This window comes from Ahaetulla prasina, chromosome 2 (assembly GCF_028640845.1).
Source record: "Ahaetulla prasina isolate Xishuangbanna chromosome 2, ASM2864084v1, whole genome shotgun sequence".
Lineage (NCBI taxonomy): Eukaryota > Metazoa > Chordata > Lepidosauria > Squamata > Colubridae > Ahaetulla > Ahaetulla prasina.
Window position 1 is genome coordinate 238,422,739 of NC_080540.1, and position 13,737 is coordinate 238,436,475.

The 13,737-nt window shown below is 37.7% G+C and overlaps 1 protein-coding gene across 3 annotated transcripts in view; it reads left to right on the forward strand.

Annotated features, from left to right (window-relative positions):
* ERCC6L2 (ERCC excision repair 6 like 2) overlaps positions 1–13,737 on the forward strand; it is a 76,993-nt gene that overhangs the window by 4,891 nt on the left and 58,365 nt on the right. For all 3 annotated transcript variants that reach the window (XM_058168249.1, XM_058168248.1, XM_058168250.1), the window contains 4 exons: positions 1,268–1,387; positions 8,780–8,973; positions 9,881–10,042; positions 12,886–13,093. In XM_058168249.1, coding sequence (XP_058024232.1) covers positions 1,268–1,387; positions 8,780–8,973; positions 9,881–10,042; positions 12,886–13,093 — 684 coding nt within the window. The remainder of the gene's footprint in view (positions 1–1,267; positions 1,388–8,779; positions 8,974–9,880; positions 10,043–12,885; positions 13,094–13,737) is intronic.

Here is a 13,737-nt window from a genome sequence, read left to right on the forward strand (position 1 = left end):
AAAATTTTCTCAGGGACTTAATAGGAACATTAACAGAGAAAAAAAAGTACTTATATTAGTTTGGATGCTTGCATAGTTTCTAAGTGGCAGTTTTGATGACTAATTTATAAAAAGCTAAGCATCAACATTTTAATAAATCAAAACCTTACTTTTTTCACGCTTATCAGTATTAGAAATTTTGAATCTTTGGCTATTTTGGCTTTAAAAAACCCTTATGGTTTTTTATGGAATTGGTTAAAGTTTGATAATGAGAAAGTTGGAAGTATCTTTTAATTGGCTTTTCCATCCTATTCTAAGATACCAAATAAACCTGGAAATCAAATAGTTGATGAAACTGGAATTTTCTAATCACAAATTAGGAAATGTATATATTATGAAATATAAATTCTATATATTTCTAAAAAATCAAGATTGGTTGCTGCATGCCTTTTTATTTTACCTGTTGGAAATACATTTGCATTATTTCTGAATATCAGTCTTCAGAATATATCGCATAAAATCGGTATCTGAAGAAAATAAATGTATTTTATTGTCACACAGAGAAAATAACTATATTATCTCTCAGAAAGGTAAATAATTATGTCCAAGAGAGAACAGTGTTCTGTGTGAAATTTAGAGATTAAATTGCATATTGATTTCAATTTATAATTTCATTGTATAATTTACCACTCTCAGTTTGCTTTGAACTTTCTTTAAAAAGTTTCTTGCATGATTTTGTAGGAAGCTGTATTTATAATGAGAAAAAAGAATTTCTTTGACAAATAACTTTTGTTCAAAAGAATTTGAACTTGGTTGTAAGTTGAAAGAAAATACACATATATTGGCAGGGGAGTTTCTTTTTAAACAATAGCATTTTTAAATGTGTTTACCTGATTGAAAGTTAAAAGTCTGGTTTAAGGCAATTTTATGAACTCAGTTATGAATAATAGTGCTTTTAAATGATACAAGAGACTGAAACCAGCATACATGTGTGTAGTTAAATTAACATAGTAAACAGTAGTCTTGCAAATGAACTCTGTTCAATTGGCTTCTGTATTCATATTGATTATCTTTACATTTTTAAAGAACAATCTTAACAACATTGTTTAGCTATCTGTTCCGGATCTTGGATTTGATTGATGCAAAAAAACCTTTTGGCATTATGTCCATTATCAAAATCCCACTAGTTTGCATTCTTCATATTTGTGGATTTAAACATAGTTACATATTCTTTCATTGCCTGTTTCTGTTCTTTTTCTTTGAACATTTCCTCTGTGCTTTTTCCCAGGTTATTTCATTTCTGGCTGCAGTGCTAAAGAAAAAGGGAACACGTGCAGATATTGAAAATAATATGCCTGATTTTTTGCTACGAACGATGAGGAAAGATATGTCATCTGTTCCAAAGAAAGTATGCTTTTCATTTAAATACATTTATATTTGTTGTAAAAATGTAGTATAATTAATCTTTAACTGGAAAATGAATGACAGTGTTTGCAGAGTAAAATAAAAGATGGTTTGCAGAAAGGAATCTCTAATCACTGGACTTCTACAATCTAGATGTAGATGCAGAAATTTGACCTGTCTTTTATAATCTTGAAATAGAAATTGCTTGATAGGAATGATTAAATTTGCTGCTTGGAAAATAGTGTATATTTCTAGTAAGACTTGAAGAGCATCTAATGGAATTCACCAGTTGTGTTGAATGGATGTTCTTGCACTGTGCTTTCACTTCAGGTGGGCAGTTACTAGCTACAGTATGTCACTTTCAAGTTCTTGCTTTCTAGCCTCTAATTCTAACCCTATCTGTAGCCTAATTCCTTTCTAAGATAAGTGGGTACTAATTAGGGGCTGCATTTAATATTTTCTTCTTTGAATTTTTTTTCCAGTAAAAAAAGACATAGAGATAAAAATGTCAGGCACAAAAGCCCATGTGGTTCACACATGAGAAGGTTCAATTAAATTAATTTATTGTTAAAATACTTATCCATGGGAATCTTCTCAAATAACACTTAATACCTCCTTGGAGTTAGATTAGGACCAACTGAATTCAATAGAGGTTGGACTAAGTCTGCTTGTGGCTATGTAGGGATTCTAGGCTGATACCTCTTCTAACTCCACTGACAGGTTTTACCACTCCTTCCCCTACAAAAAATTAATCATTGATAGAAACAAACAAACAAAGAAAATAAACATTGTGTCCCTGCATAAGCAAACACAAGGCAAAACTGATTGATTGACTGAATGTATATGCTGCCTGACTCCTAGCGACTATGAGTGTTTGAAATAAAAATACTAAACATCTACATTCAATATTCATTTTCAGATTACATTAATAAATGTAATAAATTATAAATGGATTTATTATAAATCCATAAATATTATAAATAAATTATAATATAATTATAATAAATTATAATAAATGGCAACCAAATCTGAATACATTTAATGTTTCTTATAAATTTTTAAAGCTCTGTGTTGAATTAATTGTTCATCTAAAACTGTGTTTCAGATTTTTAAATACTACTGAAAGATATTTTAGTTTTCTAGTATTCCAAATCTGGCAGATAATAAAAGCAATTGAATTGAATCTTACATTGCATAAATGTATACATTTATAACAATAGGAGATTCTGTAAAAGATTGATGATTTGTTTCAATTCCTTCAGCAACTTTCAACCAAAAACCTGGCTAATTGGGAATTTCCAAGAAGTCCATTTCTGCCAGTATTGGGTTGCTACCGGTTCTCCCCAGTTCGCAAGAACCGGTAGCAAATATTTTGAGTAGTTCGGAGAACCGGTAGTAAAAATTCTGCCTGGCCCCGCCCCCAATCTATTGCTGCCTCCCAACTCCCAGCTGATTGGCTGGAAGGAAAAAATCAAGACTCACTTGTCGAAGAAGAGGAAAAAAAAAAGACACCGTCCCTTTAAATTGAGAAGCAAAGAAGCCTCCCAACTGATTGGCTCGCTTCTCAGCCAGGAGATCGCATGGCAAAGAAGAAGGGGCGGGGGGGGGGGAACGCTGTCGTTTTAAAATGACAAAGCGGCTAGAAGTTCCTTTCTGGGTCAGCTGAACAACAGATTGGATAAGAGGAGGAATTCTTATATGGTTCAATGTTTTGGAAGTTTTGGGGTTTGTGCAACATGGGCTTTGTGTTTCTAAAAAGGTTTGGGCGATTTCCATTGTGAAGTATCCTGTCTTCAATGAGTTTTCTGCCTGCTTGTAAATGGAGCTGAACTTCCGGCTTCCACTTTATATTATCTGTAAGCACAGGTAGCTGTTTTCTGCTTACAAAGTTTCCTTTATGCAGCTGGCAGGAATGTGGAATTCCAGGCAGGTTCCTTGCTAGTAGCTTGATTATTCCTTAATTATCTGGGATATTTTATTTGGGAAATGAAGAGGGGGAGTTTGATTCCTTCCCAGAACAGATTAGTGGGGTGGGGAGGAAATGGGGATTGTTGTGTCTGCGCCCCCCGAGCTGGTCCTGTGGCCAGAAAGTGATTTGAAAAGTGAGGGGGAAGGGCCGTCAGGACTTACCTCAGGAGCACCGGCTCCCCTGACTCAGGTCCAGGAGCCAGAAGCAGGCCAGGTGGAAGAAATAATGAGGCCTCCATCCCCTGACTCTTCCCCCCCCTCCCGCAGGCCACGCCTGCAGACCCAGCTGACTGCAATCAGGCTTGGTTGAATCCTAGGTTTCGTAGGCAGGAGAGGAGGGAACAACAGAAGCAAGGGTGGGGCAGGCCTAGGAAGTGCTGAGTCATGGAGCCACACCCCACAGGATATAAAAGGCAGCGAGAGCTGGTGTGTCTCTTTGTAACAGGCAAATCCACTGATTGACTTAGAGCTGAAGTTTGTGACTCACCAGCGTCGTGGAAGACAATGAGGGCTCTTGGCAGACGCTGGCTCTTTTGCCGCAAGAGCTGATAGTGCCGGGCTAATTAAGCCATCATTCGGACTGAGGCGGAGGAGGACAGAACAGAGATTTTGAAGTAACCTTCCTCTGGAGTGGGGAGGGAATGGGGATTTTAGGCTTGCTGTCAAACATTAGCCATAATACTAATGATTGTTTTGAACAATATGCAGGTTGTATTACATGAATGGCTATTTTATATGTGAAATTATGACTGAAACCTATATAGGTTCACACTGTCAGGAAGTTTGTCCTTAGTTTTAGGTTGCTTCTCTCTTTGTTGAGTTTCCATCCATTGCTTCTTGTTTTGCCTTCTGGTGCTTTGGAAAATACTTCCCCCCCCCACTCTTTCTAGCAGCCCCTTAAAAAACTGTTGCCTATCACACTCTTGGGCAAAACATGTGAGCCATTTCCTCCTTTCAGTGGTCCATGAAAGTGCATCTATAGCAGAGGTCTCTAACCTTGGCCACTTTAAGACTTTAAGATAGCAAAGCTGGCTGAGGAATTCTGGGAGTTGAAGTCCATAAGTCTTAAAGTGGCCAAGTTTGGAGACCCCTGATCTATAGTATGTAGATAATAAAGTTGAAAAAAGGTGAACAACATTTTTGCAGAACTATAGATACGTTGAGGCTGGGTGTGACAAGAAATGGCTGGAAGGGGAGGGGCCAGGCGAGGTACCCCTTGACATGAGAGATATTGAGTTGGTCACGCCTACCCCGTCACATGACCACAAAATAAGCCACGCCCACAGAACCGGTAGTAAAAAATTAGAACCCACCCCTGATCTCTGCCCATTATTTACCACTAGTAACTTTGAAACGAACTGTATTGCCAATTGGATTTCCCCATTTTGTGTATAAAATGTCCCAGGCCAAATATGAAACAGCTATTTTGAGCATTTTAGAAGTGTTTTCTGCTTGAAAGGTAGTGTAGTTAATTCAAGTTCAAAATACTTCCATTGCTAATGTCCCCAAATATTTGAATACCACTATTTGCAACTGTGCACAACATGCTATGGGAAGTTTAAAATTTATATGGTACAGTTTTATATAATAAAATGCTACCTAGGAATTATCTTCATTATTTCCTTTTCTATAGTAATTCTGTTAAAGATTACAATTTACAACAATAAAAAATAAAACTAAAAGAATAAAGTGCAGAAAATAAAATAAAATAAAAAAATAAATTAAGGGCCTCTGGTGGCTCAACAGACTAAAGCAGTCTGTTATTAACACAGCTGCTTGCAATTAGTGCAAGTTAAGTCCCACCAGGCCCAAGGTTGACTCAGCCTTCCATCCTTTATAAGGTAGGTAAAATGAGGATCCAGATTGTTGGGGGCAATAAAAGTTGACTTTTCTTGTTTGAGGCACCCTTGGAAAGCCTTTCAAAAGTTCCCGCACCCTTATAAGGAAATAGATATTTAAAATCTCCGTAATAAAAATATAATAAAAAGAAATATACCATGTTTCCCCAAAAATAAGACCCTGTCTTATTTTTTTTTTGAACCCTGAAATAATCCCTTGGCCTTTTTGCCATGCATTCAAAAGCCTGATTGGGCTTATTATCAGGGGATGTCTTATTTTGGGGGAAACGGTATAAACTAGTCACTTCCTTCTTTATCATAACATGTATTAACAATTTTAGCTCCCCATACCCCTTCTCTTATCTATAAACAAATTCATGAAACCTCATAATTCCAGTTCTGATGTCAGGCAAAGTCCACTAATGGTTACCAGAGATAAAAGCATATCTATTTTAATCTTGATCCAATAAATCAGTTTTATATTCCTTCCTTTTACTTCTAATAGTCTTGATCACTAGTCTCTTCAAATAATGTCCTAGAACTTGATTTTTCATTTTTTTTCTTTGTACCTTTAAATTTAGTATAGGAAAATTATCAAGGTCATACTCTTGGTTTATTATTTTTGCATTCCTTTTAATTATTAAGATATTGGCCCTTTTCTTTTATAACATCTTTTTCCATATCATTCTTGTAGTCTCTCTTTTTTAAATCCACTTTCAAATCAGTCTCAGTCATGTCAGTTAATACTTTTATTTCCTCTTCCATAACATCTTTTAAACAAAGTATATCAGCAGAGATCGATATTCTTACAAGTAACTTCTGAGTCCATTGTTCAAAAATGGTTTTCAATGTATCAAATGTTAGAATATTTTGTGTCATTCTGTATTAGTAAGTCGAATGAATGTTCTCCTTTAATTGAAATTGTTATTCCTTCTAATTTCCTGTAATGTCCAATTTTGAAAGATTTGTTTTTTTTTAAAGAATTTAAAGAATTCATTTTCCCATAGGAAGGATTTTTTATAATTAATTCCAAAATCTTATTTCAAATTTACCTTAACCCTTACTTCCATTTGTAGTTTTCTAAAATCAAAGTTTTGCAGACAATCTCTTACCCAAAATTATTGCTGCTACAATGCCCTTGTGATCATGTAAACAAAATTTGGATTCTTGGCCATATAACTGATGATAGAGGTGCTGGAGTAGCCCCCTGGTCTACCCTTCCCCATCCCACCCTACTGGATTCCTTGGGCCTACTTCTTGCTTGCCTAGGTCACTGCATGTAGTGGGCCTGTTTCACACCCTCTTGGGTCTCACACTCTTGAGCCTACCTCCCATCCGACTGGGTCCCTTCAGGCCTTGGGCCTGCTTCTCATGCCATTGGGTTCCATATCCTTGGGCCTATTTTCCACCCAGGTGAGTCCTTGCATACCTTGGGCCTGTTTCCCGCTCCTCTGGGTACCACACCCTTCTCCCACTCCAATTGTTCGGGTCACTTTTTCCCCCCCAAAGACCACTTTTGGGAAGAAGCTGCCAATCCATCATGTGGCCTTTCTATATGGAGGCTGTATGATAGGTCCCAGAAGTGGGAATCAATTTAGGAAATTAGACTTATAGAACAAAACAGAATAACAGAGTTGGAAGGGACCTTGGAGGTCTCCAACCTCCTGCTCAGGCAGGAAACCCTTTACCATTTCAGACAAATAGTTGTCCAATCGCTTCTTAAAAATTTCCAATGTTGGAACATTCACAACTTCTGGAGTCAAACTGTTCCATTGATTAATTGTTCTAACAGTCAGGAAATTTCTCCCTGGTTCTAGGTTGCTTCTCTCCTCCTTGATTAGTTTCCATCCATTGCTTAAATACAGTATAAGTCATTTCATTATTCTGAAGACTTTGGCAACTCTAGGTTCAATGGCTCTATGCAGAATAAATATACTGAGGATTAGTTTCACCGGTGTTAACTCTGGCCAGATCTCTTCCTTTTCTTGTGTGATTTGAATTTTTTGTTGTTTAATTATTCCTGTTACTTCTCTTGAAACTGGAGAAATCATTAGCCTCCTGACTTAATGCATCTGAGTTTATGCATTAATCTGAGCTTAATGCATCTGCTTGCTCATGCAGAAAGGGATTCTCGTACTTCAACCAGATACTGAGATACTGTGGCAGAGCACTGCCACTTTTGGGTGGACTAACCTCTGAGTGATGCACTGCAGGCAGCAATGGACAGAGGAGCTGAAAGAAGAGCTAAATTTGGTTGTATTAAAATTAAAGTTAAAAGGGATGCTCCTTATCTATGCAATCGTTATTCCTGTGCTATCCTATTCAAAATCATATTTCAGTACTAATTTGGAGAAGGATCTGGAGGCTGTTCCCAAGTCTTCCAGGGATCATGTATGCTTTACATAGTGCATCTCACTAACTGTTAAATTTTAAGGTTTCTGTTGGGATTGATCTCTTCACTCATGGCACTTCATAGTGAAAGTTGGTTGAATGGTTTTTATTTCTACTTTTGTTTTCTCTCTCCCCTCCCCCCTTTTCTCCCTCTGTATGGTTCTTTATTGTTTTTAATTTATGGGAGGGGGGTTAGGGTACTATATATTTTTTAAACATTTCAAGATGCTTTTGTTTGAGAGGCAGAAGAAAAACAATAGCAATTAAGTGTTCCATAAAAATATTATTATAAAGTGTTCGGTGCCAAACAGAGGCATTGTGTTTTGAGATATTATAGCGGATATTCAAAGGCACTGATCTAAGAAGGATTTATAATAACTTCAATATAGATGCTGGTAACAAAGGGTGACTTAAAACTTACATGTTTGTGAATTGTGGGAAAAAATCCCAGTTGGTATTTATGTCTGATTTGCTGTCCAAAATGCCTTCAAAAATTGTTTTTATTGGTAGAACTTCCCTACATGAAGCTACAAGTTCCTCTCCTTAACTTAGCACAAGATAAGAACATGTATTTGATTCTATTTCTTTTAGATTAAATTAAGTTTTATTAGTAGTTTGATATCTATGTAATTTTTATTTTTATATTGTTCTATTCAAAATAATATTTCAGTAGCAATGTGGAGAAGGATTTGGTGATTATTTCCAGAGCTTCTAGGGTCCACATGTGACCCTATAACTTACTTGATTGTAACTTTATTTCTGATAATAATAGGAGCCAAAAGAATCATTCTGGTCAGAAACAGTCTGGAGATGCTGTAATTTTGAAAACTACTTTCTGTTGATAGGATCATTACTTGCCAGTGATGCAATGTAGGGCCAATAGTAAATCATCCATTTTTAATGTTGGCTGCTGAAATATATAGAAAGGAATTGTGCATTTGTTGGATTTAGCTCATGCTGGTAGGTGGCATGTAACTTGATTATTCTGTGTTATTTAAGGCTGCCATAAAACATAACCTGGACTCCATTTTCAAAAATATTCTTATATCTACATCTTAATAAAATATGCTATTTTTTCTGAATGTATCATTTTCAATTGAAAATTATTTCATTTGAAAATCATAACAGTGTGAGAATTTTGCACTCTGGATACTTTTTGCTTTATTCATCAGCAGTATTGTATGTTTCTTTTGCTTCAGATTTTCTTGATTGTGGCCCCTCTTTCTGTGCTCTATAATTGGAAAGAAGAATTAGATGTTTGGGGGTACTTCAAGGTTATAGTTCTGCACGGCAACAGAAAAAGGCACGAGTTAAATCGAATCAAGCTGGGAAAATGTGAAATTGTGCTAACAACCTATGAAGCACTTCGCCTTTACTTGAATGAGCTTAATAGGTAACTGCATTCTGTAATGACAGCTACTGAATATGAAGCTTTTTTAAATAAATTGGGGCTATCAATCCTTGAAATATCTAGAGATAAAGGAAAGGGTATGTAAGGAATATAATCCTGGGTACACAATGTGTCTGTTGAAATCTATGTGACTTAAGCACATGCAGACAAATGAAAATGAGTCCCAGAGACTTTCAGTTTCCTCATTGTCTCCTCTGTACTCCTTAGCCCCATTTTCCTTAAATGGATTCAGAATTGGATTCTGTTCTGTTGCAATATGGGCTTTGTTCAACTGCAGCCTGAAAGTTAGAAATATCAACAGATTTAGAAGACAGAATACATGGGTGAACTCTTGTAAAAAAACATGGTCCCCAAAAACCTACATAGATCATGGATCAGTAATACTGTGAGGCAATGGATCCAATCTCACACATAGGGGCTTGGGTATTCACAAAATGCTGCCAATGAAGAATACCCGTTAGTAGAAGACAGAGTCGAGAGTTTGCTTTCCAGTCCTCTTTCAGTGACCTATATTTGTCTGTATTTTCCTTTTAGCAGCTGGGCATCCTTTCCATAAAGCCCTGATTAGTGATTAAGGTGCTCCATTAGCAGCAGAGAGATCCAGTTTGTAATCTTTCTTTAGATAGAGAAACTGGATGACTGACATTAAACCAGTCACGCAGCCATAGATTAGAAAAGTGAAAACGTATCTACTGGTTCAGTGTATTAGCTTATGGCCCCTAACCTTCAGTAAACAGGCTGCCATCCTGCAATGTATTGATTCAAGCAATAAATATATATAGTAGAATAGAATGAGTTCAGTATGAAAAAATAAGCTCTAGCTCATTATGATAACTGAATTGAGGGAGAGACTTTAGAAAAACTTTTACCAATTCCTTGTCTTTCATAGCTTACAGTGGTCAGCTGTCATTGCAGATGAAGTACATAGAATCAAGAATCCAAAATCTCAGATTACTCAGACAATGAAGGCTCTAACATGTAAAGTTCGGTTGGGACTTACTGGGACAATTTTACAGAATAACATGAAAGAGCTTTGGTGTGTTATGGACTGGTAAGTGAAATAAAATTCAATATTACAAGCACAGATGGAGTGTTTATAATCCTTTCTCCCCCTTGTTTATCTCTGTGTGCAACAAAGTTCTCATGTATTACGCGTGGCTGGCACTCACATGTCTTACAGATGTCTTTACAGAGAATTTTGGCAAACCAAAATTTAGTTGTCTGTGCCAAGAATTGATAGAATACATATTTCCCATTGTGTGAGTGTGTGTCATGGAACTGTAGAATACAAGCTATGATAAATGTGCATTTATTACTGTGTAATGTGTGAGATGATTCCTTCAGTGCCTAATGTCATTGGTTGTAGGCGTTTATACACTGCTTAACAATACAAGGAAAGAACAATTGAGAAACCCAAATATATGCCTTCTTCTTTCTGTTAGGGTGTACAGCACTTCAGATGTGATATAGAAAAGGTTCTTCGGGGGATATATAGGCACACAGTGCACTTGTTGCAATTTTGTGAAAAGGTTTATTTATTTATTTAGAAAATTTATATTGCAGCCTACTCGCACATAGCGACTCAAGGCAGCTTACAGGACATAAAAACACAATATAAAAGAAATAAAAATAATAAAAAAATAAAAATAATAAAATAATCCCCACACTCCGGTGACAACACATATTTTCATACTAGCCATTTAATGGGATCCATCCCGCTCTAGGCTTCCCATGCCCGTTGACAGAACCACGTCTTCAGGGCCTTCTGAAAGAGTGTTAGAGTGGGGGGGCCAGTCTAATTTCAGGAGGGATGATGTTCCAGAGGGTGGGAACCACAGTGGAGAAGACCCTTCTTATGGTTCCCACGAAATGTATCTCCTTAGGGGATGGGACCCACAGCATACCTTGCCTCCCTGCTCTAGTGGGTTGGGTAGAGCAGGTAGGCAAGGAATGTTGCAGGTCCCATCCCCTAAGGAGATACATCTGATAGAGACCAGAAAAAACTTGCATTGTTTTCCTGGGCTTGTACAGTAACCTGCTATCTCAGGTTTGAGTACCAACATAACTTTGTTAGCATGGCATATATGTTTCTTAAAGCACATATCTGCTTGAATGCACCTCTTTTATAGTGCTTTCAGCTTTGGAAGCTAACATTGTAACAAACATTACATTTCCATAAATTGGAAAACAGGTTTGAGTCTCAAGATATCATGAATTAGATATAATAAACTTAAATAAGGAGAGTTCTAAAAGTGAATGTATTTGGCAATAGTCTATACATTTATAGTGCAATTTAATATGAATTTGCATATGGTGGATCTGATTTAATTCATTTGGATTTATTCCCATAAAGATTCCAGGTAATCTTATATGTATACCTACTTCTCGACTTTGGATCATAATGGAGTCTGCCCATTAAGGTTGCACATCATGATGGCTGTTCAGTGAAACGTCTTGCTCTATCCCTACTCTCCCCGGTGCAATCATTAAACAAATGTGTGGGTGGTTAAGTGGAACCTGGTGCCTCGGGTAGAAGAGGCCCTCAGTGGCCTAGCATAGACCCAGGCCCTCCTGCCTTGGGTCTGTTAAGGCCTCCCTCATCCCTGAGGCACCTAGTGCCATGCTCCCCCTCCCTTGCGGTTCTCCAGGTCTTGTCCTGCTCCCAAGCAGCCCAGTCAGATAGTCAAGGGACCCTAAAAGCAGTCAGCAGAAGATTGGCATACAGAGGCCACTTACAGCATGGAGGCAGAGGCCTTCTTCCCACCCAAACACCAAAGGGACTTGCAGGACTTGTCCTGCTCCCCACCTAACTCCAAGCCCAGCAGCACCCAACTTAACTTTTTGTTTTTTGCAGAGGAACCAAGTACTCTTCTGCAAAACCAATGTGATTTGAAACTCAGCTTTCCTACAGAGGCTGCCTACCTTGTAGCAACCTTGTGCTATTCTTTCAAATAGTACTTCTCATGACGCTTCAGGAGGCTTTGTTTTTTAAGGGTAACTCTAGAGCCTTGGGAGCAGGATGAGGGGGGGGACGCGGCGGGATGGAGGGAAGAGATAGGTGGGGAGGCACTGCTGCATCCCGGAGATCGATCGTAAAGGTAAAAAACAACAGGAGCACTGCAGCATCCATAACTTTGAAACCAATAAAGAAAAATATTGTCTGTGCCATGCTGAAGATGACTTTCCACATATTTATCATGTGGCACATTCACATCACCTTTTGATTAAAAACACAGATAAGAGCTGTGGTGGCACAGTGGTTAGAGTGCAGTACTGCAGGCTACTTCTGCTGATCACTGGCTGCCAGCAGTTTGGCAGATTGAACCTCACCAGGCTCAAGGTTGACTCAGCCTTCCATCCTTCCGAGGTGGGTAAAATGAGGACCCAAATTGTTGGGGGCAATGTGCTGACTCTGTAAACCACTTAGAGTGGGCTATAAAGCACTGTGAAGTGGTATATAAGTCTTAAGTGCTATTGCTATTGCTAATTATATCAAATATCAAATATTATAACTTTATATCTAGATTATAGTTATATATTTTTTGCTTCATTTGTTGCAGCCAGGAAATCAGCAAAGTCTCCATTACAGACTCTATGTTGGTACTCTGTCACTAAATGTTGGATAATTTGTTTTTTGGCTCCACAGTCACAATTTGGTGGTGGTGTTTTGCTTCACTTTATTATAGAGGCTTTCGACAAAATACAAATCATAACATGAGAATAAACCCCAAAATTGGTCCAACAAATAGTTAAAACTTGGTAAATCTTACAGCTGGTATATGAAAGTCAGTAACAACTGTAGATCTTCGACTCTAGAAGCCTGCTAAAATTCATATCCTGTATACAGTAAGTGCTTGATACACAAGAAAAACAACAGTTTTCTCTTTCTCTTAGGGCTGTACCTGGGCTGTTGGGTAGCAAAACACGTTTCAAGACAGAGTTTTCTGAGCCTGTAGAACTTGGCCAGCGGCACACTGCAACTAAAAGAGAGCTAGCCACAGGTCGAAAGGCAATGACAAAGCTAGCTCAAAAACTATCGGGCTATTTCTTAAGGCGTACAAAGGCTCTCATCAGTGACCAGTTGCCCAAGAAAGAAGACAGAGTGAGCTCCATTTATTATCTTGGTTTATTCCTGTTACTGTGGATTTTGTACAGTTATGTAGTCGGCATGTTGGAGTGTCCTACATATGGAATTGTTCATATGTAGTTCTATATGTTAGGGCATGTGGGGCTGGAGATTCATGCTGGACTAACAGCACACTTGGGGGTGGGAAACTAGAAAAGGACTTGATTGTTCCTTTGATTGCTAATTTAGTTAATATAAATAATTTTAACATTTATAATTGGCTTCAAGAAAAAAATGGGTTATCCTTCCCCTCAAAGGCTATGAACAACCTAGCCATCCTCCAAGCCATTTCCTTCTTAACATTTGGAGGAAGGGACTTTTCCCTTTCAGAGAACTCTGGAGATTACTGTGTGGGACTTTATTATGTTTTCCTAAACTCTTTATATGCACCAAGTGGATGTAAGATAAAACGCATTATTTTTTTGTGCGATGTTGCCAGCGATATTCTTTGACTTGGAAACTCTATCAAATCCTGTTCCTATCAAGAGTGGTGTCAAGAGTGGCGTTCCTCAAGGCAGCGTCCTTGGACCAACACTCTTCATACTATACATTAATGATCTTTGTGACCATATCTCAAGTAATTGTGTTCTCTTTGCTGATGATGTCAAACTATTTAACAC